At 39.9% G+C, this 23,463-nt stretch overlaps 2 protein-coding genes and 1 long non-coding RNA gene across 4 annotated transcripts; 1 reads left to right on the top strand and 2 right to left on the bottom strand.

Annotated features, from left to right (window-relative positions):
* Positions 1 to 832: 832 nt before the first annotated feature.
* LOC581727 (retinol dehydrogenase 7) lies at positions 833 to 8,254 on the bottom strand. 2 transcript variants are annotated; one of them, XM_011669331.2, is made up of 6 exons: positions 8,181 to 8,254; positions 7,121 to 7,238; positions 5,588 to 5,814; positions 4,466 to 4,724; positions 2,361 to 2,530; positions 833 to 1,865 (listed from the first exon to the last, which is right to left on the bottom strand). In XM_011669331.2, the coding sequence occupies exons 2-6, from the start codon at positions 7,225 to 7,227 to the stop codon at positions 1,675 to 1,677; spliced, it is 954 nt and encodes a 317-aa protein (XP_011667633.2). In that variant the 5' UTR covers positions 7,228 to 7,238; positions 8,181 to 8,254; the 3' UTR covers positions 833 to 1,674. The 2 variants fall into 2 exon arrangements, with proteins under 2 accessions (XP_011667633.2, XP_011667632.2); XM_011669330.2 differs by having other exon boundaries at positions 8,177 to 8,254.
* A 4,642-nt stretch (positions 8,255 to 12,896) lies between these two features.
* Positions 12,897 to 14,366, top strand: LOC100891482. The gene is made up of 3 exons (XR_004064862.1): positions 12,897 to 13,002; positions 13,406 to 13,548; positions 14,304 to 14,366. It is a non-coding gene; the product is annotated as an uncharacterized LOC100891482 (long non-coding RNA).
* Positions 14,367 to 18,849: 4,483 nt separating this feature from the next.
* Positions 18,850 to 19,956, bottom strand: LOC100891637. Its single transcript, XM_003724886.2, has one exon. The coding sequence runs from the start codon at positions 19,954 to 19,956 to the stop codon at positions 18,850 to 18,852; it is 1,107 nt and encodes a 368-aa protein (XP_003724934.2).
* Between the last annotated feature and the right edge of the window lie 3,507 nt (positions 19,957 to 23,463).

Below are 23,463 nucleotides of genomic sequence, written 5' to 3' on the forward strand. Positions count from 1 at the left end.
GGTGAATATGCATGTGACACCTGTTCTACACATTTTTACATAATAGCAGTGAATGGATGTTCCTTTATCCACCTGAGGAACTGTATATTTTGTCCGCTTTCTTTGTCCGTCACGTTCATAGTGTGTGCCCCTATCATTACCTAAAATACTTTGAAGGTATAGACCAGTTCTGGTCATGCGACTGCATTGTGAAAGAAACGTTGTGGAATCGATCAGTAAAGGTTGATTATCTAGCATATAGGTATTGGTATGTACTGCAAGGTTCTGGAATCATTAAAATGATAAGAAATTTGGCCCAGTCTTGGTAAAGTAGCACTGTACACAGAAAGATGTATGATATATTATGGGACTACGCGATATCTCTCCAGGCCGGATAGATATGATAATTTACCAAATATATCAATTAGTAGGCGGTTTCCCGGCAAAATTTGTATCATCACGTATTATTCAAAACATATTCTTTCACATAATTGGTAATAAGAGCTTCCATGTCAATTTTTGAGAGGGGCGTTTCAAAAACTGGTCTACACCTTTAAAGTGGACCTTGTCTTGGGGACGACCACTGATTCATCCAAGTCTGACATTGGTAAATATATCAGATAAATGAATGACCGGGAGAAAGAAATCCTAATTACAGTCCTCGCAATCCTCACGTGATGAGCTCTAGACCAAACACACCTTTGTATCAATAACAGCTACCTGATATTCGATTATGACTATATCTTTGAACTTAACTAAACAACCGCAGATTCAGTTTGTTTACCAAGTTTGACCCTTTGACCCGGCTGAAGGTGACGCTGCATGCACTGAAAACAAATCCATATACAAGTGATTAAAATAGAGTAAATATTTACTATTTAATAAAGCAAATGATTCTTTTTCACTGAGTATGAGTAACATGGCATTTAATTATATTACGACGGGTCCTTCAATTGTAATGAAAATACGGAATATTAATTTGAATTAAATGACAAATTTTCTCCTGACACGTACAATTTTCACGTGATACCTACATTGGTTGTTTCAGAACAATGAATAAATGATGACTACAGCCGACAATTATGCCGAATACCCCCCCCCCCCCACCCCCCACATTCCTCAAGAAATGGAAGATAAAATAGCCCTCCCCAATGGATTCCCATCGATAACGGCAAACCCTCTAGATCAGCTCAGATGCTTATATATTCGTACTACTAGTTATATCTAAGAGTATCGCACAGGCTGTCAAATATTTATATAATATTTGATGGCTTTGAGTGTGACACAATAATATATTGTCACAGCGAGAGCAATATTTATAAAGTATCACACGAAAACAAAGTCATACAATAGTAATATTATTATTATTTATATCAGGCTGACTAGCGAAATAATACAGTTCCCGGATGACAGAGCAATACGAAAACAATGTTGATTAGTCATCCGGGTACTGCGCTAAAGATATTAAATACACTTAGTTATTGTACCATCTGGAAAGGAAAATAGATAGCAATCAACATCATTGCCGCAGCCTTCAGGATAACTCTTTGAATTACATTACGGGCACGACACATTTTTAAGAGTCTTTGCTAACATTTTTTTCTTAATTGTAAGCACCTGACTACCAGATACTCTCATTTCCACAGGCTTCATATAGCGCAAACCCGATTCCCGTATGCAATGTGTTAAGTTTCATTAAGGGCAGAGTCTGTCTTGAATCCAGGATGGCATATACGACATTGGCACCCAGACCATCTTTGCATCCCACCCTACAGCATATCTCGTCTTAGGCCACTTGGAGAACAGCGCATGCTCGATGACGTCAGTCACTTTCGAGAGGTCGGTTGTTGCCATGGAGCTGATTAGGGAGGACTTTTCATCGACGACTGAAAACAGAAATGAGATGAGAAAAATATTATTGCCGCGATGAGTATTGTCTTTTGCATTATAAACAACAATAAATTATATACGTAACTCTAGACGCATTTAAATATGTGGGAATGGCTGGAACATAATCGACTCATTTGATTTAGTATGCAGATCTAGGCTTTGCTTTATAGTATACTCATCATCAATAGTGATATGTCAGTATGATAGGTTCAGTGACCCAAACAGAATTCTACATCAAGTTCCAAGTGTCCGCTGTCAAGTACTATACGTATTTTTTGTTGATATGAGAATGTTGTTCTAACGGGCCCTATTTCAGCTTCATTCCTTAAACTACCGTTATCATAATAGAACGAATATAGAAAAAGGCTTACATTGTGAAAAGAAAACTTGAAATGAATATTGTATAATTATATTTTTAAAAAAAAGTTAAATTATGACTTCTTGAATCGCAACGAAGTCATTAGTAGAGTCATTTTAAAATTGATTCTTACATTCATGTAGCATGGATTCCGGGAACTCCTTCTTCTGAACATCAGAAAGCCGTTCCCATGCAGCTGTGACACTTCGTGATAAGTTATCCTTTGAGGCCAGAGGAGTCGCAAAGAATCCAGGTTCAATGATGCTCACTTTGAAGAGGTAGCCGAAATGCTTGCGCTCTCTCCTGCAAATTTAACAAATAATATAATTATGTATGCCTGAATAACAGATTCAATAATAATCAAGTTGCAGCATATTCAGAACGCATGTGCAAGACTTGTGTCCAATTCCTTTTTAAAATTCCGATATTACACATGGTTTGATTAAGTTCCATAGGTTGCCAATAAGGCATTGAACTATAGAGGGCGTACTTGGAAAGCAGTTTTGTTAAACTGAATGTACCTACCCTCTATTTTAAGTAAAACTTAAATAAATAAATAAATAAACTACATTTAAGATACTTATGCTTGTTTACAAAGCATCGAATAGTCAAGCCCTAGACTATATGTCTGAATTATTATCTTTTAAACCATATCTATACGCAAATAAGTTACGAAGATCACAGAACACGCTGCTTTTAAAGTTACATCACACAAAAACAAAAGTAACTTTTTCAGATGCGCCGCTCCAAAGCCTCGGAATAACCTACCACTAGACATAAGAAAAGCCTCATCTGTTGTTGTCCTCAAAGTTTTGTTGAAGACGCATTGGCTTTCAGGAGCTTTTGAATAGGTTTTTTGTTAGTCTGTAAAGTAGCAGTGTTAGGAGTTTTGTTTTCATCACATCGCAATAGAGTAGAGACACGGCACTAATGTCCCTCGGCGAGGCATTAATCTGCATAGTTTGCCACTCAATACCCAATAGAGAAATGGGGACCTGGTAGGATGACGAGAGTATTTGTGTTAGTAATTGCCTATCCCCTCACGGTGACCACATGGTAGGAATACTCCCCAGGGAGTGGAGATGGTGCACATTGAGCGTGATTGAATCCGATGACCGGGGAAATGATATCTGTAATGCGCTTACTACGGTATTCCGTATCAAGCGCTATATAAATCTACATTATTATTATCATTACATTTATAAAATCTTGGTGTAATATTTGATTCTGCCATGTCACTTGAAGCCCATGTATCAAATTGTGTTAAACTGGCCAATTGTAATCTACGTAATATCCGTGCAATTAGGCAATATCTCTCACCTCAATCCACCCAACAGTTAGTACATGCTTTTGTTTCTTCGCACCTTGATAATTGCAATTCATTACTCTTTCGACTACCCGCCAACCAAATTAACCGATTGCAAAAAATCAGAATGCTGCTGCTCGCCTTGTAACTAACACCAGAAGATCATCACATATCACTCATATCTTGAAATCTCTGCACTGGCTCCCTGTTCAACAGCGTGTGATCTCTATAGTGCACTAAATGATCTAGCTCCAGAATATATTTCATTCCTTCTATCACCCCACTCTGCAGGTCGTTCTGGTTTACGTTCATCACATAATATTAGACTTTAAGAAATACGTACCAAAAGAAATTGGGGGGATAGAGCATTTGCATCAGCAGCTCCTTTTTTGTGGAATAAGTTACCTCTCTCTATTCAGACGGCCAACACTCTCTCTTCTTTCAAAACTGGGCTTAAAACTCACCTGATGCTCCTTCTTTGTGGAATAAGTTACCTCTCTCTATTCAGACGGCCAACACTCTCTCTTCTTTCAAAACTGGGCTTAAAACTCACCTGATGCATATTGTTAAATTTATGTTGAATATGTTGAATATTAATTTAAATTATTTGTATGCGCCTTGAGCATCTCTAGAGATGGATATGTTGCGCTTTATAAATATTGTTATTATTATTATTATATATATATATATATATATATATATATATATATATATATATAGTAGCTGCACTATATAAAATGGTTATTATTATCATGTAAACAAACGATCGATATGGTTATTTATTCAACTGATTTTCCCACCTTAATACCTTGTAAAGCGCTGTGAAACCAATTGTGTGAGAGCGATATATTAATGAACATATTATAATAGTCGTAATTTGAAATAATAATCATATTTTAAAGCAATATATATAATCATTGAATCTAAATTACCGAACAGCGTCCGAAAAGGCTTCCACGGCGAATTTAGACTCACAGTAACCCCCGGGTAAAGCGGATACTCTCCCTGCGCTACTGGCGACGTTGACCAATCGACCGCTGCTTTCCTTGAGCAGCGGTAAGAACGTCAGAGTAACGTCGACGACACCAAACAGGTTTACCGCCAAAACTTTCTCGTAGTCCTCTCGTCTTGTCCATTCAAGATAGCCGGCAAGGTTAGAGATTCCAGCGTTATTGACAACGCCCCAGAGCGCTGCATTAAAAAAGAAATGCTTAAAGGTAATACAAAGTTTTGGGGTATGGGGTCATGAATTTGGTTCAAATGACCATGTTGGAAGCATATGCGAGTTTAAAATATTCAATGATCATTGTAGCGGTAGAAATCGAGTCTAAAGTGATGAAATGGTAAATAATGAACTCTTTATGTTGTATAGCTCCCTCTTAAGACTGATTTGATTTCAGCTTTAAAACAATGTTTCTTTAAAACAATCGACCGATTTGCTATTCCCGTTTGGAAATCATATATCAGAACTACATATTCTGATATTGTCATGGTCGCAGCTGCCATGGAATGGCCTTAGGCACTATTTGAAATATTTGAAATTTACCGGGAGCACCGGTAACTTTTGATTATTCAATTTCTCGAAAGCGAGAATGTTTTAGGGACTAAATTTGTTAGTGCTTGTAATACATTCGCAGGGGCATTCAAATATATCAACATTCTAAAGAATTACTATCCATCCGATTTTCAAAATTTCCTGAAACTTTGCATTACTTTTTATCTAATATGTTATTTACATTACAGGATTTCGCCGAAGGAGAACGTACTTCTGTATGTATTAAAACAAAATATGGCATCATACAAATATTTTGAATTATCATCGCTATTACTTGGCCTATAAGTTGTCGTCCGAGAGTCATTTTTAAAGGTTAAGGGTACCTCTCCCAGTGACAAATATTCCTCCTCTCTTCGGCAAAATATTGATTGAAATAGCAAACTGCTGTTTCATTTTTTTTTAAAGGAAACATTCAAATCATATTTAGTTGACATTTTTTTTTTTTGAAACAGATTTTGTCCTATACATAGGTTATTTAAATGACAGAATCAAAACTTACCTGCTTTATGCGGTATAATCTTTTTCAATTCTTCATATGCTCTGAGGACACTTTCGTGGTCAGTGACGTCCAAGATTAAGGTCTTGACCCGGTCAGAAGTGACGTCATCAAGGTCAGTGCGACCTTTCTCTGTCAGACACGCGGCGATCACGTGAACACCCATGATGTCAAGCTGCTTAGCGAGCTTATTACCGAATCCCGTGTCGCAACCAGTGATGAAGACATACCTGAGACGGACATGATAGGAATATAAAGATGAAATATGGACTAAACTATCATCCCTGAAATATATAAAGTAGGGTCATATGTTTCCCTTTGTGAGAGCAGTGTGTGATTTTTTACAGCAGGGGTGAGTCAATTGCTCTTCATAAAATAAAGAGTAAAAATTAAGAGGATGAGAGGGACAGAGAAGACGTGCAGACCAAAAGTGGGTTAAATGGAGAGATAGGGAAGCGAGAGAGAGAGAAAAATTAACAATGTATAGGGAGGGAGTAAGAATATACTCTCTGACTTCGAGAGAGGCAGGGAGTGGCGATTACTTATAATGAGGGGGAGGGGTACGTGAGAGGAGGCAAATGTTACCCCCCCCCCCCCCCACCGGAAGTGTTGGTTTACTTTGCTAGCATGATCGGGACGTACACTGCGTTGTCCAAAACTATTTCAATAAGCATGCGTTGAATACTTAGTTGATACAACTGGCAACATAACTGGAGCTTTTCACCTCAACAATCTACATGACCTATATACTTTAAAAGCAAAATTTGTCGATAGTAGAAACAATAGCGATGGTCTAATAAAGCAATTAATCAACGATTATACTGGTTTGATTTTGCGAGTATGGTTTACTCAACAGATAAACCTTTGACTCCTGTGCAGCATTGCAAAGCGAGTTCCTTCCTATTTCTATAGGTGATCAATGTAGAAGGTTTTTGTACCGTATTCGGACACCTGCCCCCTGAACATCCACCCCGGATAACCACCCAAGTCAAGTTCCCCCTAGGATAATTGTCTGGGTGGTAGTTGTCCGGGGGTAGTTTTCCGGGTGGTAGTTGTCCGGGGGTAGATGTCATAGGGGGTAGTTGTCCGGGGATAGTTGTTCTAGAGGATGGTTGTCGTAGGGGGTAGTTGTCTGGGGGTAGTTGTCCGGGGGTATTTGTCCGGGAGGTAGTTGCCCGAGTGGTAGTTGTCCGGGGGTAGTTGTCATAGGGGGTAGTTGTCCGGGGGTTAGTAGTCCTAGGGGGTAGTTGTCCTAGGGGGTAGATTACTGGGGGTAGTTTTCCGGGGGTAGTTGTCCCAGGGGTGGTCGTCCTACAGGGTGGTTGCCGTAGGGGTAGTTGTCCTCGTTGCTCTAGGACATTAGTTGACTGGGGTGGTTATCCGGGGGGGGGGGGGCATTTGGATTTCCTAGAACCTTTTTGTACAACCCAAAATAATATGTGCGCTGCCCGAAATCAACTATAAGGTCATAACCCTTCATTTGTGTGCAGTGTTCGGAATTCAGCGATGAAATACGGTAAAAATGTTATTACTCACTTGTCCTTTGTGATATTATCGATGTAGGGTCTTCTTATCAAGTATTCAATCATTCTAGCAACAATGACTCCGACAGTCAAACCAAACAACGTTAAAAGGAAAGACATGATGCATTTGGCTGAAATGAAAACATGCAAAAAAAAAACATTTTCTTCAGATAAAACTAGATTTCGACTTTCAAAGGACCTACTTAAAGTAAACGAAGTGTGCTTATTTTCTGCCCACTCGCTGGAGAACATAGAATGATGGACAAAGAAGAACAGAACGTTTTACATTTTTTTGGTCAGAGCATGACCTTCAAAAAGTACCTTGCTGCATCAAGGCACATGCACTGGGAAAAGGAGTAATCTAATGTTTTGATCAGGGATTGTTTGCAATTAGAGAGAGAGAGAGAGAGAGAGAGAGAAAGCAGACACAAAACAAGTTATATCCGTATTTGAGTTTGATGTATATAAGAAGAAAAAAAATGTAATTTCGAGGGACTTAATGGATATTATAGAGAACAGGGGGGTGTTTCACAAAGATCCTAAGTCGAACTCTAAGTTATTATAAAAATTATGGAGCGCCATTTGTAGCCTTAGGATAAAATACATTCAAAAGCAAAAACTGAAGTATTTTAGACTTTTCATAAATTCTACATCAAGAACATGAATTCTCCTTGATATTAGAAAATATGAATGATTTGAATCAACATTTTATGCCTTTTAAAATAACTTTTACAAAATGTTTTCAAAGATGCTAACGGCTTTCCATAATAATTGTGAAATCCAACTTAGAAATAAGTTCAACTTAGGTTATTTGTAAAAAAAAACCCGGGTCTCGTACAAATGGGAGGACATGTTTCACAAACGAGCAAAGACAAAACTTGAATTCCGAATGGGGTTTTCCCCTTGTAAGAATCCAGAGCTTCAATCTAAATGAAGAGGTAAAGCTAAAAAGAGCTCCGGGGAAAACATTAACAAATACATAGAATATGCAATAGAGAAATCACACTATTTATGTATAAGTTAGCAAATTCAAAACGAGCTTGTGTGAGGTAAACTGAAAAGAACTTACTTACTCTGGAGACTATGTAGAAACTAGCGATCAAGAGCGATTGAGACTTTTGGTAGAATAGATTGCCTATCACGAGTGTTTAACTATATATACAAACGCATTAAACCTTAAAAACGGCCACAGTATAGTACACACAGATCAAGGGTCTCTTGTCGTGGTAGATTGTTCGTATTAGGAGAGATATCGCTAAATAAACATTATAAACAATAAGCCTTATAAGGTAGCGCCGTGCAGGCGCCGTGTGTCACGGTGTGTGCAGGTATTCAATTCCTGACAATATCAAAAATCTCTGAACTCTTTTGCTTCATACATTCTTCTTCTATAGATACGGATTGTAATAATAATAGAGATTTATTTACCAAGGAGTGCCCCGTGCATTAGCTTTATCTGTTCTCCCTGAGGGCCCTGCAGTTACTTTTACCCCGGTAATTGCCAGACCGATACCTATTCACACCTGGCTGGAGCTAATTTCAAATGTGGATTAATGTCTTGTCAAAGGACATTCGTGCCGGGTTGGGACCTGAACCCTCCAACCTGAGATTGATTGAACCACTAGTCACTAGCTAGCCTACTACGACACCTTCACGTGGGCTGGTGGATTTAAAAAGGACCAACAACCGGCCCATGCCCCCCCCTTAAGAATCCCAATTAAAACATTTCTCGTTCAGCTTGTAAGTGATTTGTCGGAATTGTGTCCCCTTCCATTGTCCCCCTACCCCGCCATAGCCCTCAATCGAGGCCTGGTTTAATTGTATAGTAAAATATGAACTCCACCCGCCCCAAAAAATACCTAAACCCTATTTAGCCCGGACTATTTTGAAACTGCATAGCCCTCCCCCTATAATCTCGGCCGTGAAACGGCCGATCGCCGCAAAAATTTGCATGCATGTCAAGTGAAGTGTATAGAATTCTATGGTATTTTCAATTTTTTTGAAAAATTTACTCATTTGCATATTTATGGTAATTTATTCAAATATGTTAATAGTATTCACATTTTTATCCATTAATCATATATTCTTCATATTTAAACATTAATTTTCACTACATATACTATTTAGACCATTTGGGATAATAATACAGCCAAAAAAAATTGGAAGAACCAGGTTATTCCTTATGTTATCTATTGTTTTGATAATTTCTTATGTATTTTTTGTTTTTGTTGTTTTATTTCATTTCCAACTATACTTTAACTATTTTGACCCCAAAATAAACACACCTAAACTATAAACAAGACCAAACAACCAATGTTTTATCTCTTTATTTGAAAAATGAGATTTCCATATTTTTGTACACAAATCAAAAAAATGAGCGATTTTCGGACTGACATGCAAAGACAAAAGGACACGTGACTTTGTAATGGTAGGTCCGATTTTCGAAAAATTTCTTTCAAAAGATGCGCAAGACTCGAAAGAAAAAATTCACAAAATTTCAGTGCAAGATTTTCTTGCGTTAAAAAATTATCGCGAAAATGTCGAGGAAGGGCTTCTAAAGCCCCCCCCCCCCCCCCCCCCCCCGGGCTAGATAGGGTTAAAAAGAGTTGGTTAAAATTTGGGGTTTAAAAAAAGAAGGTACATTGTTTGATAGGGAAAATTGGTTTAACCAATTTTGTGTACTCTTTACCCAACTTTATATTTTACCCAACAAACAACGATGTTCATTTTTTCACCCAACTTGTGTAATGAATGTAGAGGGTCTTCTCATGTATGTGATACACTACGTCTACTCGGGTCGGATGAGACCGAGGCCTTATCCTTCATTTCATGAAGCTTGCACTTTTTAGGAAGAAGAAAAAGAGGATGGTGGTGATGGGCGTTGTTGTGGTCTTGTGGAGTTTAAGCTAGGTATGTGGTGACCAAATAGCCCCGAGTTGTGTCAAGTTTATTTTAATTTAAGGGTCTGTACGAGCAGATTAATATTCTTTTTTTTTTTCTTTCTTTTCTTTTAATGCGAAGTTCACTTTATAAACGTCGGTGCAGACGACAAACAATTAAAAATACAACAACAATTCGCACCGCACAATGAACGATCGACCGTAACGGTCAGTGAGTCGCATAGGCCTACCTGGTACTTGGTTATGCACTCCCACCTCCCTGGTATTACATATCAGTTCCAACAATTCATCATGGCGGGAACTACAGCGTTGAGAGTGAAGCTTGTATTCGTATCAGTCGTCTCCTTGGCTGTCGGGATAATCTTTGTCCAGTTTGCAGCTAACGAAGAGAAACAGCTATGGCAAAGACTTGTGACAGGTATTATAGGCTATGTGGTAACAACAACATCATCATAAAAAACGGTGCTTTCAAAGCGCTTACCACCGAAGTCTCTAAGCGATATAAGAAGCAAAATAGAATGATAAACAATTACACGCACATACATAACACACACGCATACTCTTTTTACACTGTATTGTCCTTTTTTTTCTTCTTCTTATTTGTTACAGGGCTGCTTGGAACAATAAGTATATTGCTTGCCGTGATATCGCTATGGATGGCGTCACTACGGATATCGTATTGGCATGGCCTAAAATCAGCATACACTCAGGTCTTTATTATGTCAGTGATGTTGTTTATTCGCTATCGAAAGGTTAGCAGATGTGAAGAAACTTGGAAGAACCCCCGAAAAACCCAGGAAGAATATTTGAAAGCCATCCTCGAGGGAAACATCAACACGGAATACGTGAAACTGTATGGACTTGATTCTGTGACGTCTTTGAGGGACCTTAGAGAGAAACACCCTTTGACAACTTATGAACGTTACAGACCATTCGTAGATCGCATGGCTAAAGGTGAGCAGGGTATCATGACAGGAGAACAAACTATAAGATTTGGTCTTACTTCTGGAACTACGGGAAAGTCAAAGATGTGGCCATATGGCCAATTGTCTCTGTCTATACTACCCACAGTTTATTTGGTAAACATCCACGCCCGTGTTAACGCATTCGGTTATGGCAGTCTCCTTCAACGAGAAATAAACTTTTATACAGCACCAAAGAGGAGAGACCGGGATTCCCATTGGTCCTGCATCCTCGATACCCCCTTCGATGAAACCTCTGCTAGTGATCTACACCACACCAGGCGAAGGTTTCCAGGTTGAAGATCCTAACGATGCCCTCTACGTCCATCTCCTTTATGGCCTTCGCGACCCAAACCTCCGCTCCATTAGGTGTCACGTTACATCCACCGTGATGTCTGTCATGCAACTGATTGAGAAACGTTGGACCGACATCGTTCGTGACATCGAGATCGGGACACTGTCGACAAACAACGTTCCTCCAGAGATTCACCAAGTACTTGTCAGAGAGATGGGTGAGGGAGATCCGGAACGTGCGGCAGATCTGAAGAGAGAATTCGAGAAGGGATTTGAAGGCATACTGAGAAGAGTATGGTTCTGCTTGAAATTTGTACAAGCCAGCGATACTGTGGGTATAAAGCAAAAACTGCTGAAAACATATCTGAAAGGTATGAATGACCAGTCGTCCTAAACCACATCATGCAAAGTTTCCTGATCTTTTTTTCATTTTCTCTCTCTCTCTCCCTTACCTTGCCTTTATGATTAAGAGGATTTAAGATAAACTTGAGTTCTGGTAATGCGATTGCATTGTGAAAGAAAAGGTGTGGAATGGATCAGAAAAGTTGATCATATAGCATGCAAGTAATGATGTGTAATGCAAGGTTCTGGAATCATCAAAATCATCATAAATGTGGCAGAGTCTTGGTAAAGTAACAATCACTTACACAGACAAATGTATATGGGACAAAACACATGGTGTCGGGGCTAGTACTACCCCGATTTCCTTATCTTTCTATGCTCATTACTCAGCCAGTATACATTTTCTTCCAAAATTGTTTTGCACATGACATTTATTTGTAATCTTGAACATTCAGTGTAAGTTTTGTTAGATTCTGTGAGAATTCGTTTTCTTTTTTTACCAGAACTCAAGTTTATCTTTAATATCATAATAAGGTGTCGTTAAATTAGAGGATTGCCTATTAATTCATCTCTGTTTAAAATTGGAAATTTATCCATTTCCTTTTTTTTACAGAGACAACGTTTGGACAGACTTTATTCAATGCTATGGTTGTATTATCATAGTTGTTATAACCATGCCTTTGAACCTGAAAGGATTATCTCTGCCGTCTCCCGTTTTGAAAATAGTGACGTTTGAAGGGTGAAATCGACATAAGAGGATGTTACTCTACCTTGCGTTTTAGGCGAACTGACTTTATAATTAATTTATTACCAATGTGTTATTCTGATATTCTGCCAGGTCTACCGTTATTTAGTCGTCTTCTAGGTGCTACTGAAGGTATCATTGGTATCAACCTCTGGCCTCTGCAGGAGGAAGACGAGTTTGTTATCATGCCATCTCTCTGCGTCTTCGAATTCATTCCCGAAAACGAGATGTAAGTGATGATGAACTTCTTCCATTCTCACATATTTCCAACGGGGAAAATGCTTTACAGTAGGCGCACCAAAATCTGAAATCACATCCTATTTCACTGTTAACTGTATAATATCATAACTACATCATTTTCGATATAGTCTACGATCACCCCTCTCCAATGAAAAATACCTGTATAAAATTTTGATGAGTTAATACGGATTCCATATGCAAAGATTTCAGATATCAATCGCAATGATTTACATTCTCTTCGATATAGGCATGAGGATCAGCCGAAGATACTCTTCATTGATGAACTCGAGGTCGGAAGCGTGTACGAGATCGTCATCACACAGATATTCGGTATCTATCGGTTCAGATATGGTGACGTCATCAGGGTTAGGCGTTATCACTTGAATACACCTGTAGTTGAATTCATGTATAGGTAAGCTTGTATATCATCAAAGTAGTGCATACATTTTGTGTAACTCCCGTTTGACTCCCGCGATAACTTCATGGTTATTTTTTAACCATGCTTTCATGACTGTTATCAGGGAAAGACACATCCCAATGAGCAAAAAAGGTTTTGCTGAAAAGAAAGGACATTTATTTAATCTAAGTGTGAGGGCTGCGGTGTAAGTATACATTTTGTGAGCCATTTAAGTACCCTTGGTTAAAAGAAAATGAAATTGAAGTTTTGTTCTAGTTATATTTTTAAACACATTATACTGGCCTCCAAGAATTTATTTTGCGTTATTGACAGGCGTATCAGAAACTATTAAAATAAGATGCTCGTTTCATTATATTTAATGGACGTTAATACAAGAAAGATTTTCTCCTTACTACAGATCAGGCCAGATGCTCAACGTGAAATATGAGAAACTTGATCAAAGCATTGTGAAGGAAGCCATAGAGGCTGCAGTAAACCACTGGTCTAATGTCAGCCTGGATGATTATGCTGTAGCAGAAAGCTTTCTCTTGGATGATCATGGTAATAATGATGAAAATAATATTAGTAACAATACTAATGAGAATGATAATAATAGCAATGATGCTAATGATAATACTAATAATAATACAAATGATAATGATAATAATAGTAATAAGAAGAACAAGAGGAACAGAAGAGGAAGAAGGAGAAGAACAAGAAGGAGAAGATGAAGAAGAAGAAGATGAAGAAGAAGAAGAAGAAGAAGAGTAAGTATAATAGTAATAATATTGACAGAAAAAATAGTAATAATACTAATAGGTACACTTTTAATGCGCGTGTATGCATCCCGGGGGATGCTCAAGGCGCCTTCAGAGTAGTATTATTACCTTGGCTTTAGCCTAGCTGCCCATGGCTCAGGCACTTAAAGCCTTCAAGGAATAAATTCCTACAAGGCCCTTAATCTTCACCTGGGTGGAGAGTAGCAAATTTAGAGCAAACGTAGTGCCATGGCGGGACTCGAACTGTGAACCATGTGATCCACAGTCAGGTGATGTAACCATTATTCCAATAGACCCATCGTATACTCTTTGCATATAGGCTATACATCAAACACTAGGAAATACTCAGTAAAAAGATCGGCAAGTCCTAGAAGATATTGAGCGCTTGTTTCATATTCGAAGGCGAAGGACTACCTTGTATTCTCGTTATCAAGTCGGTAGAATTGCACATGTTAACCTCAGTGGTAGGTTCCACTGAACAGCCACTGCACCTGCATGCCTGGTTTAAATATTCTTATTTTTCTTGCCTCCCTGCAGACAAAGATGATGCTGACCATCGCCCATACTACGTGGTGTTTCTTGAGATTTCACCTACCCCTGATGAAGTTTCCTCTACTGATATCTCGCTCAATAAGGTAAGTTTGGTGGCCCTGAAGGGACATCGCGAATAGACGAAATCGCGAATCATTCACGACGAAATTCACGATATCGTCAATGTCGTCGTGAATAATTTGCGATAAAATTCACGACGTCGTCAATAGACGAAATCGTGAATTATTCAAGACGAAATTCACGATATCGTCAATTTCGACGTGAATAATTGGCGATAAAATTCACGACGTCGTCAATTTAGTCGTGAATAATTAGCGATTAAATTCACGACGAGATTCACGCCTGGCTGGTTTCGCCGCCAAATTGTATTTGTCCTTGCGTATACGCGGCCTGCCTAGTCTAGTGGTAAACAATCATCATAATAATTATCATCATAATTATCATTATCGATATTATTATTATTGTTTTTATTATCATTATCATCATCATCATCATTTTCCAGTTATATAAATAAGATTTTATGTATAATGGATATGTTTGTTATTAACATTAAAAGGTCGATGAAGAGCTCTGTCTGCATTCTGCCACTTACAATATGTTCCGAGAGGAAGGAAGCATAGCCCCTCCTGTTGTGCACATCGTGAAACCCGGGACATTTGATCGTCTGCATGATTTCATCCTGGATAACAGCACAACGACTGCAAACCAGTACAAGTTGCCGAGAAAACTCGGTACAAAAGAAACACTACACCTCATGCAAGACAGCTCCATGCACAGCAATAAAAGTTTATGATGTCTTTGAAAGGTGTAAACTTAATGGCCCGAATTCACAAATAAGGTTTGTTGACAAACCTATGTTTATGAGCGTCATATGACGCGTTTCGACGCGTTTTTACAAACCGTTTGTACAAACGCGTCTAAACGCGTCATATGACGCGAATAAACCTAGGTTTGTCGACAAACCTCCTTTGTGAATTCGGGCTAGAGTCTTTGTTTGTTTAATTGTCTTTATGTAGGACAACAATTTAAATGAGAGGATATTTCAGTGTCTTCAGAAATATTTTGTATATGCGCGGTATTTTAGTGTATATACTTTGCATTTGTGAAATAAAGTTGAAATTGGAATTAAACTGAAGTGTGTCACCCCACCATAGCCAGTTTGCATATTGTAGTATAAAAAAAACAACTTTCATGTTATTAATGCCCTCTGTTTATTGTGGTGAACGAGGTTGTGAGGTAAGAAATCTAATTATGAAGGCAAATCAAAGAGAATTCCTTTCAAAAGGTAGTTAGGTATCACTAAGTACCATTGAAACATTTTTGGTATTATTTTCGGGATGAGGCATCATTATTTTTCCAGGGTACGTCATGCTCTATCCACCTGAATTTCCTATTCATGTCTTTTTTGTTACTCGAGTCCTCACAAAATACTCAAAAGAATATCTGCTTTAGTATGGTCATGGACTTATAACGGATGGACATTCGACGGGATTCTTTCTTTGATCCAACGAGATCTGCCCTTATTCTTATCTATGACATTTCTAGTGCCCTTTTAGAACCTAAAATTGCTACGAAGGTAATTTTAGACCCCAAAATGTGTGAAATCTAGCCAATATGATTGGTTCCACTTTCAAACACATACGGTGACCGTTAATTAATTATTTAATTAAAAATAACAATACATGGGACGGCTGGTTGTGCGTAATATAACCAACAACAAAAATGCTAACAAAAAAGTACGACGTAAAAGGCACTATTTCGTTTTTTCAACGGGTTTTTCAAATTATCTAATATTTGTGGTGGTACACAATAATTAGATATCATTATATTTAAGGATATTTCAGCCGTCTCTGAACCGATTTTGATCAAACAAAGATTATTTGTCATTTAAATGGCATGTTCTTTCAAATTTGACACTCAGTTTTTCATTATCTCAACAACAACAACATTGTGTAGCGCCCTCTGCAACAGAACTCAACTATCCATTTAATGGAGCAGTTTCCCTCTCTTGTGTTTTGTTTGGATGGTGTGCTCTGTGAGAGTGTGTCTTGAATAAAAAATATTACCAATGTGGAGCAGAAAATTTGAAAAGCAGACGATTTGGGTGATATGAAATAGATTTACTACTGATTCGCACACTTTCGCACGCGCCAATGACCATATAAACCAATTAGAAGGCCATGATCTGTAATGTGAGAAAATTGGGGAAAACGGGATCTTATATGACAAACAATCCAAATAAAACTTCTATTTTGTAATATCAACATGTTTTTCATGTTTTTTCACGACATTGACGGAGACAATCAATGAATACGTCAACAAAACAACGAATGTCCATCCGTGAGGTCCATGTAGGACAAATATTATGGCTTGTCCTAACTTACAACACGTAATGTCTGCCATTCGAATACTGACTATTGAAATAAAATTATTTATAACAGGTGAAAGAAATAATTTGTGACGAGTCACTTGACAAAAAAGAATAAATTTGAATCCATTACAAAACCAAAATGGTCTAGTTAGTATTCTTCAATTTCATTTAACTTTGAAACTAACATGTCATGAATATATAAGGGGGCACAAGGGAGGAGGGAGCGGATGACGTCGCTAACCCGACTTTCAACTTTAAAGTTCATAATTCTTGTGCATATTGCTCCGGTTGTCTCATTTTCGCCAGCACAAACGTAGCTGGTTTGCCGTAACTACCAAACTAGAATGTTCCACTGTGTTGCAGGGTGTATATGCAATTGGGTATGATGTGTGAACCGGGTGTGCGAAAATGGTGTGTTGGGGAGGGGAAGTGAGAGTGTTCATGTGTCTGGTAATTGTATGTGTGTCAACAATTAAAGATTAATACATGAAAGATGGCTAATCATAAATCTACAATGACAGGTAAACTGTGTACATCACAGTCCACAGATAAATGTGCCTTCGAACGTCTTCACTTTAACATTTCGAACTCTCCCATCTGGCCCAGGGTACACTTGTTTTACCCTACCCAGAAGTCACTTTCCGCAAACTGCATTAGCATCTGCTAACATTACGACGTCATCGACGCGAACATTTCGACGATCTGCATTCCACCTTCTCCTTGGCACCAGTAGAGGTAAAACATCGCTCGTCCAACGTCGTTGCCAAAAGGAGTCGACAATTTGTTGAACATATTCAACTCGATGTCTTGGATTTCCCGAACTTTTGAATGGACCTTGTGGTACTTGGCGCAAAGCTCTCCCTAGTAGCATGTCGTTTGGACACAAGTAACTTCCGTCATCAGGATCGTTAGCAATCCTACCAATATGACTTTGATTAACCAGGTTGGCTACTTTTAAGCATGTGTAAAGTTCAAACGGTGAAAGGCGCTGATCTCCGATGGCTTTTGTAAAAATGCTAATTTACAGCTTTTCACCGGCGACTCTGCACATCCATTCTGGTGAGGTGCTAAAGGGGTGGTGAATTTCCACTCTGTACGTTTGTCTGCACAGTATTCTTGGAGTTTTTGCACGTCCAAACCTCTGACCATCTTTTGGAGTTCTCGCTCAGCTCGAATGAACTGTGTGCCATTGTCACTTAGCAGATATGCGGGTTGGCCTCTTAATGCGAAAAACCTTCTCAGCACCTGAAGAAATTCTATGGTTGAGCAGTCAGTAGCAATCTCCAAGTGAACTGCCCTCGTGCTCAGGCAAGTAAAAATCACCCCATAGTACTTTGCTGTTGTGTTCCGGGTAATCTTCACTCTATATGGACCAAAGTAGTCGCATGAAGTACTGTAGAATGGCCGAGTATGAGGGGCAACTCGTTGGTCAGGTAATTCTGTCATCAGCTGTTTCTCTACTTTGTGTTCCATCTCTCTACATTTTGAACATCTGAACTGGCAGGTTTTTGGCAAGTATGTGTCCCTGCAAGATCCAATACTGCTTCCTCACTTTCCCAGTTGTGGCTGCAACTCCGCTGTGTCCATCCTGATGCATCTCACGTGTTATGGGACACGATAATATGGAGTCATCACGTGGCAAGAGTACAGGGTGTCTCATATCAAACGAGATCAAAGCTTTGTCCTACCACCAACTCGGATTATTCCCTCTGCATCTGTGTAGGGACTTAGCACCTTGAATTCACCCTTTTCAAGACAAGCTCTGAGGGAAGTTTGAGCTCCTCTGATCAGCATTCTTTCTGACTCTCTTAACTCCTCCGGTGTCAGAGATTGGCTGATGTCATCTCTCTCTTCATCTGTTCGTGCATTTCTGAGCTTGTGCACGAATCGCTATACATAAGCAGCTACTCTGATAAGCTTCCTCCAGCTTGAGAAGTTCTCAGTCTTAATGACTTCTTGATTAGTTGCCATAGAGAGAAGATGAAATTTACTTTTCTCCACTTCCATCACAGATTCACTCTCCAGGCCTATTATCTGATCTTCAGGCCACTCACTTTCTGGAGGGTACAGGAACTCTGGGCCATGCTGCCATCTGTGTCCTAACTTTGCTGCTGGCAGACCTCTTGACACATCATCGTTAGGGTTCTGATCACCTGGAACTTATCTCCACTGGGCAGGGTCAGACTGACTTTGAACCTCTGCTATCTTCACTGCGACAAACGTCTTGAAGCGTTTTCTCTGACTCTGTACCCACGATAGAACAATCTGGCTATCAGCCATGAACACCACCTGTTCAACTTGCAGTCTCAGCTCCTTTATTACAGTGGTGAGGAGTCGTGTAGCCATAACTGCTGCCTGTAGTTCCAATCTGGGAAAGGTCATATTCTTCAATGGGGCCACTCTGGACTTGGCCATTACAAATCTGACATCATAATTACCGTTCTCAAGCTGCCACCTCAGATAGACGCATGCTCCGAAAGCATTCTGGGATGCATCTGCAAAAATACACGGCATTGAATGATCGATAACCGTTGTTGATGGTGTGAGGCTTCTTTCAAACTTAACCTCATCCAACTCCTTCATCTCCTTGAAAAAGTCTATCCACCACTTCTGGTCTGCTTCTGGCAGCATCTCATCCCAGTCATAGCCCTTTTCCCAAAGGCTCTGCATCCCAATCTTGGCACGAATCAGGAAGGCTGCTACAAAGCCGAGTGGATCAAATACAAGTGCTATCTGGCTCAAGATCTTTCTCTTGCTGAGACTCCATTCTCCTTCTGGTTTACCCTCAGAGTACTCTTGCATATCTATTTTGACTCTGTAGGAGAAGACATCTTTGCTGTTGTCCCATACAGATCCCAGGACCTTCTCCTCAGCAAGCGCCTCCACGGGCTTCATCTCTCCTTCCTTCTGTACACTATCTGTCAGCGATCTGTTTGATAAACATCCTTTGGTTTTAAATCCTCCCTCAGATAGCACTTTGTCAATCTCATCTGTGAGTCTCTGGGCTGTAGGTAGGTCTTGTACTGACTCACAGATATCATCCATGTAGACACAATCTTTAAGTACCTGGGCAGCTTCTGGATATCTACTTTCTGCCTCCTTAGCTGTCTTCCTTGGTGCTATCTGAGCCATGGCAGATGCAGGCTTGTCCCCAAATGTCAGTACAGTCTTGATGTAAGTACTTGGCTCTCTGGTGAGTTGCATGTTCCTCCACAAGAACCTGTGAACATGCTGGTCGGACTCCGGGACTAGAACTCTGTGGTACATTTTTAGAAATATCACCACATACAGCTATTTTGTTCTCTCTGAACCTCAGCAAAACTCGTAGAAGGCTGTTGAGAAGGTCCGGTCCTTTCATCCAACACTCATTGAGTGTGTGACCTTGAAAAGTGGCCGATGAATTGAACACTATTCGTACTGGAGTACTTTTCTTCTCTGGCCTTATCATCGCATGGTGGGAAATTTAATGCACTGGTCCTTTGTAACTGTTCATCTCGTCCTCTGTCAGCTTCCTGGAAAATGTCAGCTCTTCCATTTCTTTCACCTGCTCTTTGTATGCAGATGCATACTTCTCATTTCTGGCCAGTCTCTTTTCTGTAGTCACCAAGATCTTCTCAGCCTGGATCCTGTTATCTGGTAGAAGATTGGGGTCTTTCTTCCAAGGATAGGAAACTTGCCATTAATTTCCCACCTTCTTGCATGATCTCCTGATCAATTGCTCCTCAATCTCTTCCTGTCTACTCAGACCACTTTGCTTTGCACTGGCAGGATGTTGGCCCAACACCCATTGTCTCTGAACTCCAGAAGTCTGTAAGATCCGCAGGGCTTGAGATCTTTATGGGAAGTACTGAACTGGCGCCGACATGGTCAGTGGGTCCTTTGCCAAACACCACCCATCCTACTGGAAATCTGCGAGCTGCTAAATGTCCAACCTCTCTAACTTCTCCGCCATGGAGCCTGGCATGATCTATGCCCACTAGGAGGTCGACTGCTCCAGTAACTCGCTTCAACTGTTGCTCCTTTAGTCCAAACTTCTTCGATAGAAGGCCCAAGTCTACTGCTGCAGTGTATGCCTATAGCGTCAATCATGGTAGGCATGGAGCTTTTCCCTGCTTCTCTGATGGGTATCCGATACTTGAGAGTTTGGATAACCTCCTCATTTCGACCAATCTTGACCATTATTATGGTTATCGGCGTTCCCTTAAGCCTGAGCCTCTCTGCAAAAACTTTACGAATAAGGCTTATCTCAGCACCAGAATCTAACAGTAGATTTCCTTGCTGCACAGCTCGTTTAGAGATCACATCAACTATCATCACTGGAAGGAGACATTCATTGGCAATGACCGTAGCTACTCCCACTTGTTTCGTTATTCCTCCTTCATCAACTATGCTCCTTTCAGTATGGAGTAATGGATGATGATAGTATATGCACTGCACTACATTCCTGGATTCACTACAACGGTGTCGCCTGTTGCAGTTACTCATCGTGTGGTGTCGTCCAGCTTTCTTGAAACAGCTGTAGCAGGCACGACTGCTCTTCACCATCTTCCATCGCTCAGGTGCCGATTTTGAGATGAAATCCCTGCACTGATCTGTTCGATGTCCAGTATAACTTTTGCAGACCCAGCACTTAAACTCCTTTGTGGACTGGTTCCTGGATGGTTTCTCCTTTGCCTTTGAGACCATGTTCACAATGCTGGACTTGGCTTCACTGCGGAGCGGAGCTGATGATCTCATGCGAGCTCGCATCTCCTTCTACATCCAGTTCATCAGAGAAGGAAGAGTCGTCTCCGAACTACCATCCTGGTCTCGAAACCATAACCTCCGATCTTCTGGACGCATCTTTCTCTCTATTATGGCCAGCATGTGACTGTTGTTCATGTCGTTCAGTGGGACATGAGGGTTCCCATGAAAGAGCTAGTGATAACGTACGTCGGGGTGGATGTGCTTTTCGCATAAAAAAAAAAAAAAGTCCATAAGCTAACATGTTTATAGGCTGCTGACGATGACGATAGGGGCGTTGTTAAATGAGACTAAACGGAGCTATATGAGAGGCATGACAGTGTCATTATAATTTTCGTCCTAAAAAAAATACTAGATAAGGAATAAGAACTACAAATCCCACCTCCTACCCGAAAATGAGGAGGCGCATATTTTGGTAATTTACGCGTCTCATACACGTACATTGTAAATGGAAAGGAGGCCCCTAAAAGGTGTGTGTGTGTGTGTGTGTGTGTGTGTGTGTGTTTGCGTGTGAGAGCGTGTGTTTATGTGGGTGATTGTGTGGCTACAATATCTGCCCCCCCTATTTTTACTCTTTGCCTTGAAAGTGTAGAGTTTGTACCATATATCAGTTTCACCCATATCAAGGGCGTATTAAATGGGGGGGGGGGGTGGTGTTTTGACTTTTGTCGTGGTGGATTGTTCGTATTAGAAGAGATATCACTAAATAAACACGAAACACAATAAGCCTTATAGGGTAGGACCGTGTTCCACGGTGTGTGGTGTCAAGCTGTGTGCAGGCATTCAATTCCTGATAAGGATCAAGGATCATCTCTGACTCTTTTGCTTCATTTATTTTTCTTCTATAGACACGGATTGTAATAATAAGAGTGATTTTATTTCCCTTGGAGTGCCTCATGCATTGGCTTAAGGCTTTTCTTCCTGAGGGCCCTGCAGTAACTATTACCCCGGCAATTGCCAGATCGATCGAAATACCCATTCACACATGGCTGGAGATTTTCAAATATGGATTAATGTATTGTCAAAGGACATTCCTGCCGGGTTGGGATTCAAACCATTCAACCTTAGGCTTGAGAGTGATTGAACCACTAGTCACTAGCTAGCCTACTTCGACACCTTCAAGTGAGCTAGTGGATTTTAAAAAGACCAACAACCTGCCCATGCCCCCTCTTAATAATCCAAATTAAAAAAATTATCGTTCAGCTAGTAAGTGATTTGTCGGCGTTATGTCCCCTCCCACCGTCCCCCTACCCCGCCCTATCTCGCAATCGAGGTCTGGATCAATTATATGGTAAGATATGGACTCCATCCGCCAGAAAAAATACCTTAAAAGATTTGTTTAAAACTTTGGGTTAACACAAAGAAGGTACTTTGTTGGATAGGTAAAATTGATTTAACCAATTCTGTGTACTCATTTACGTAATTTTATATTTTACCCAACAAACAACGATGTTCCCTTTTTCACCCAACCTGTGTAATGAGTGAGGAGGGTCTTCTCGTGTACGTGATACAAGTCCACCGGGTCGTCGGATGAGACCGATGCCTTAATCTTCCTTTCATGGAGCTTGTACTTTTTAGGAAGAAGAAAAAGAGGATGGTGGTGATGGGCGTTGTTGTGGTCTTGTGGAGTTTAAGCTAGGTATGTGGTGATCAAATAGCCCCGAGTTGTGACAAGTTTAATTGCGATCATTTGAAGATACTATGTCCCTTCTGCAGCCAACATCAAATTCTGTAGAACTTTGCAGGGATGTGTGTCGTTAGCAGTGTCCTAATATTCAAATTATGCAAGGAAATCCGTTCACTTTCTAGACTTCACTAGCTGTCAGGCACTATTGAGTGACTGACTGGCTTTTTTCTTCTTTGGTAATAACATACATAAAATGAACTGTAAAGGGTACACGAGCATTTGTCTACATCAATAACCCAATTCTTGTGATGGCCAAAATTTAACTGATTGAATCTTTGCCAGCACAAAACGAACGACCATTCGGTACAATGGTCTGAAAATCAGACTATTACTTACTGTATTGG

Source organism: Strongylocentrotus purpuratus, unplaced genomic scaffold, assembly GCF_000002235.5.
Source record: "Strongylocentrotus purpuratus isolate Spur 01 unplaced genomic scaffold, Spur_5.0 spur5_scaffold_19, whole genome shotgun sequence".
Taxonomy (NCBI): domain Eukaryota; kingdom Metazoa; phylum Echinodermata; class Echinoidea; order Camarodonta; family Strongylocentrotidae; genus Strongylocentrotus; species Strongylocentrotus purpuratus.

Bases quoted from the DNA above. Each gene is read 5' to 3' on its own strand.
- LOC581727 (XM_011669331.2), bottom strand. From the start codon at position 7,227: ATGTCTTTCCTTTTAACGTTGTTTGGTTTGACTGTCGGAGTCATTGTT. The intron at 2,531-4,465 runs GTAATTTAGATT...TTAAATTTGCAG, and splicing joins GCCTTTTCGGACGCTGTTCG to GAGAGAGCGCAAGCATTTCG. The intron at 1,866-2,360 runs GTAAGAATCAAT...TTCTGTTTTCAG, and splicing joins GGAATCCATGCTACATGAAT to TCGTCGATGAAAAGTCCTCC.
- LOC100891637 (XM_003724886.2), bottom strand. From the start codon at position 19,956: ATGTACCACAGAGTTCTAGTCCCGGAGTCCGACCAGCATGTTCACAGG.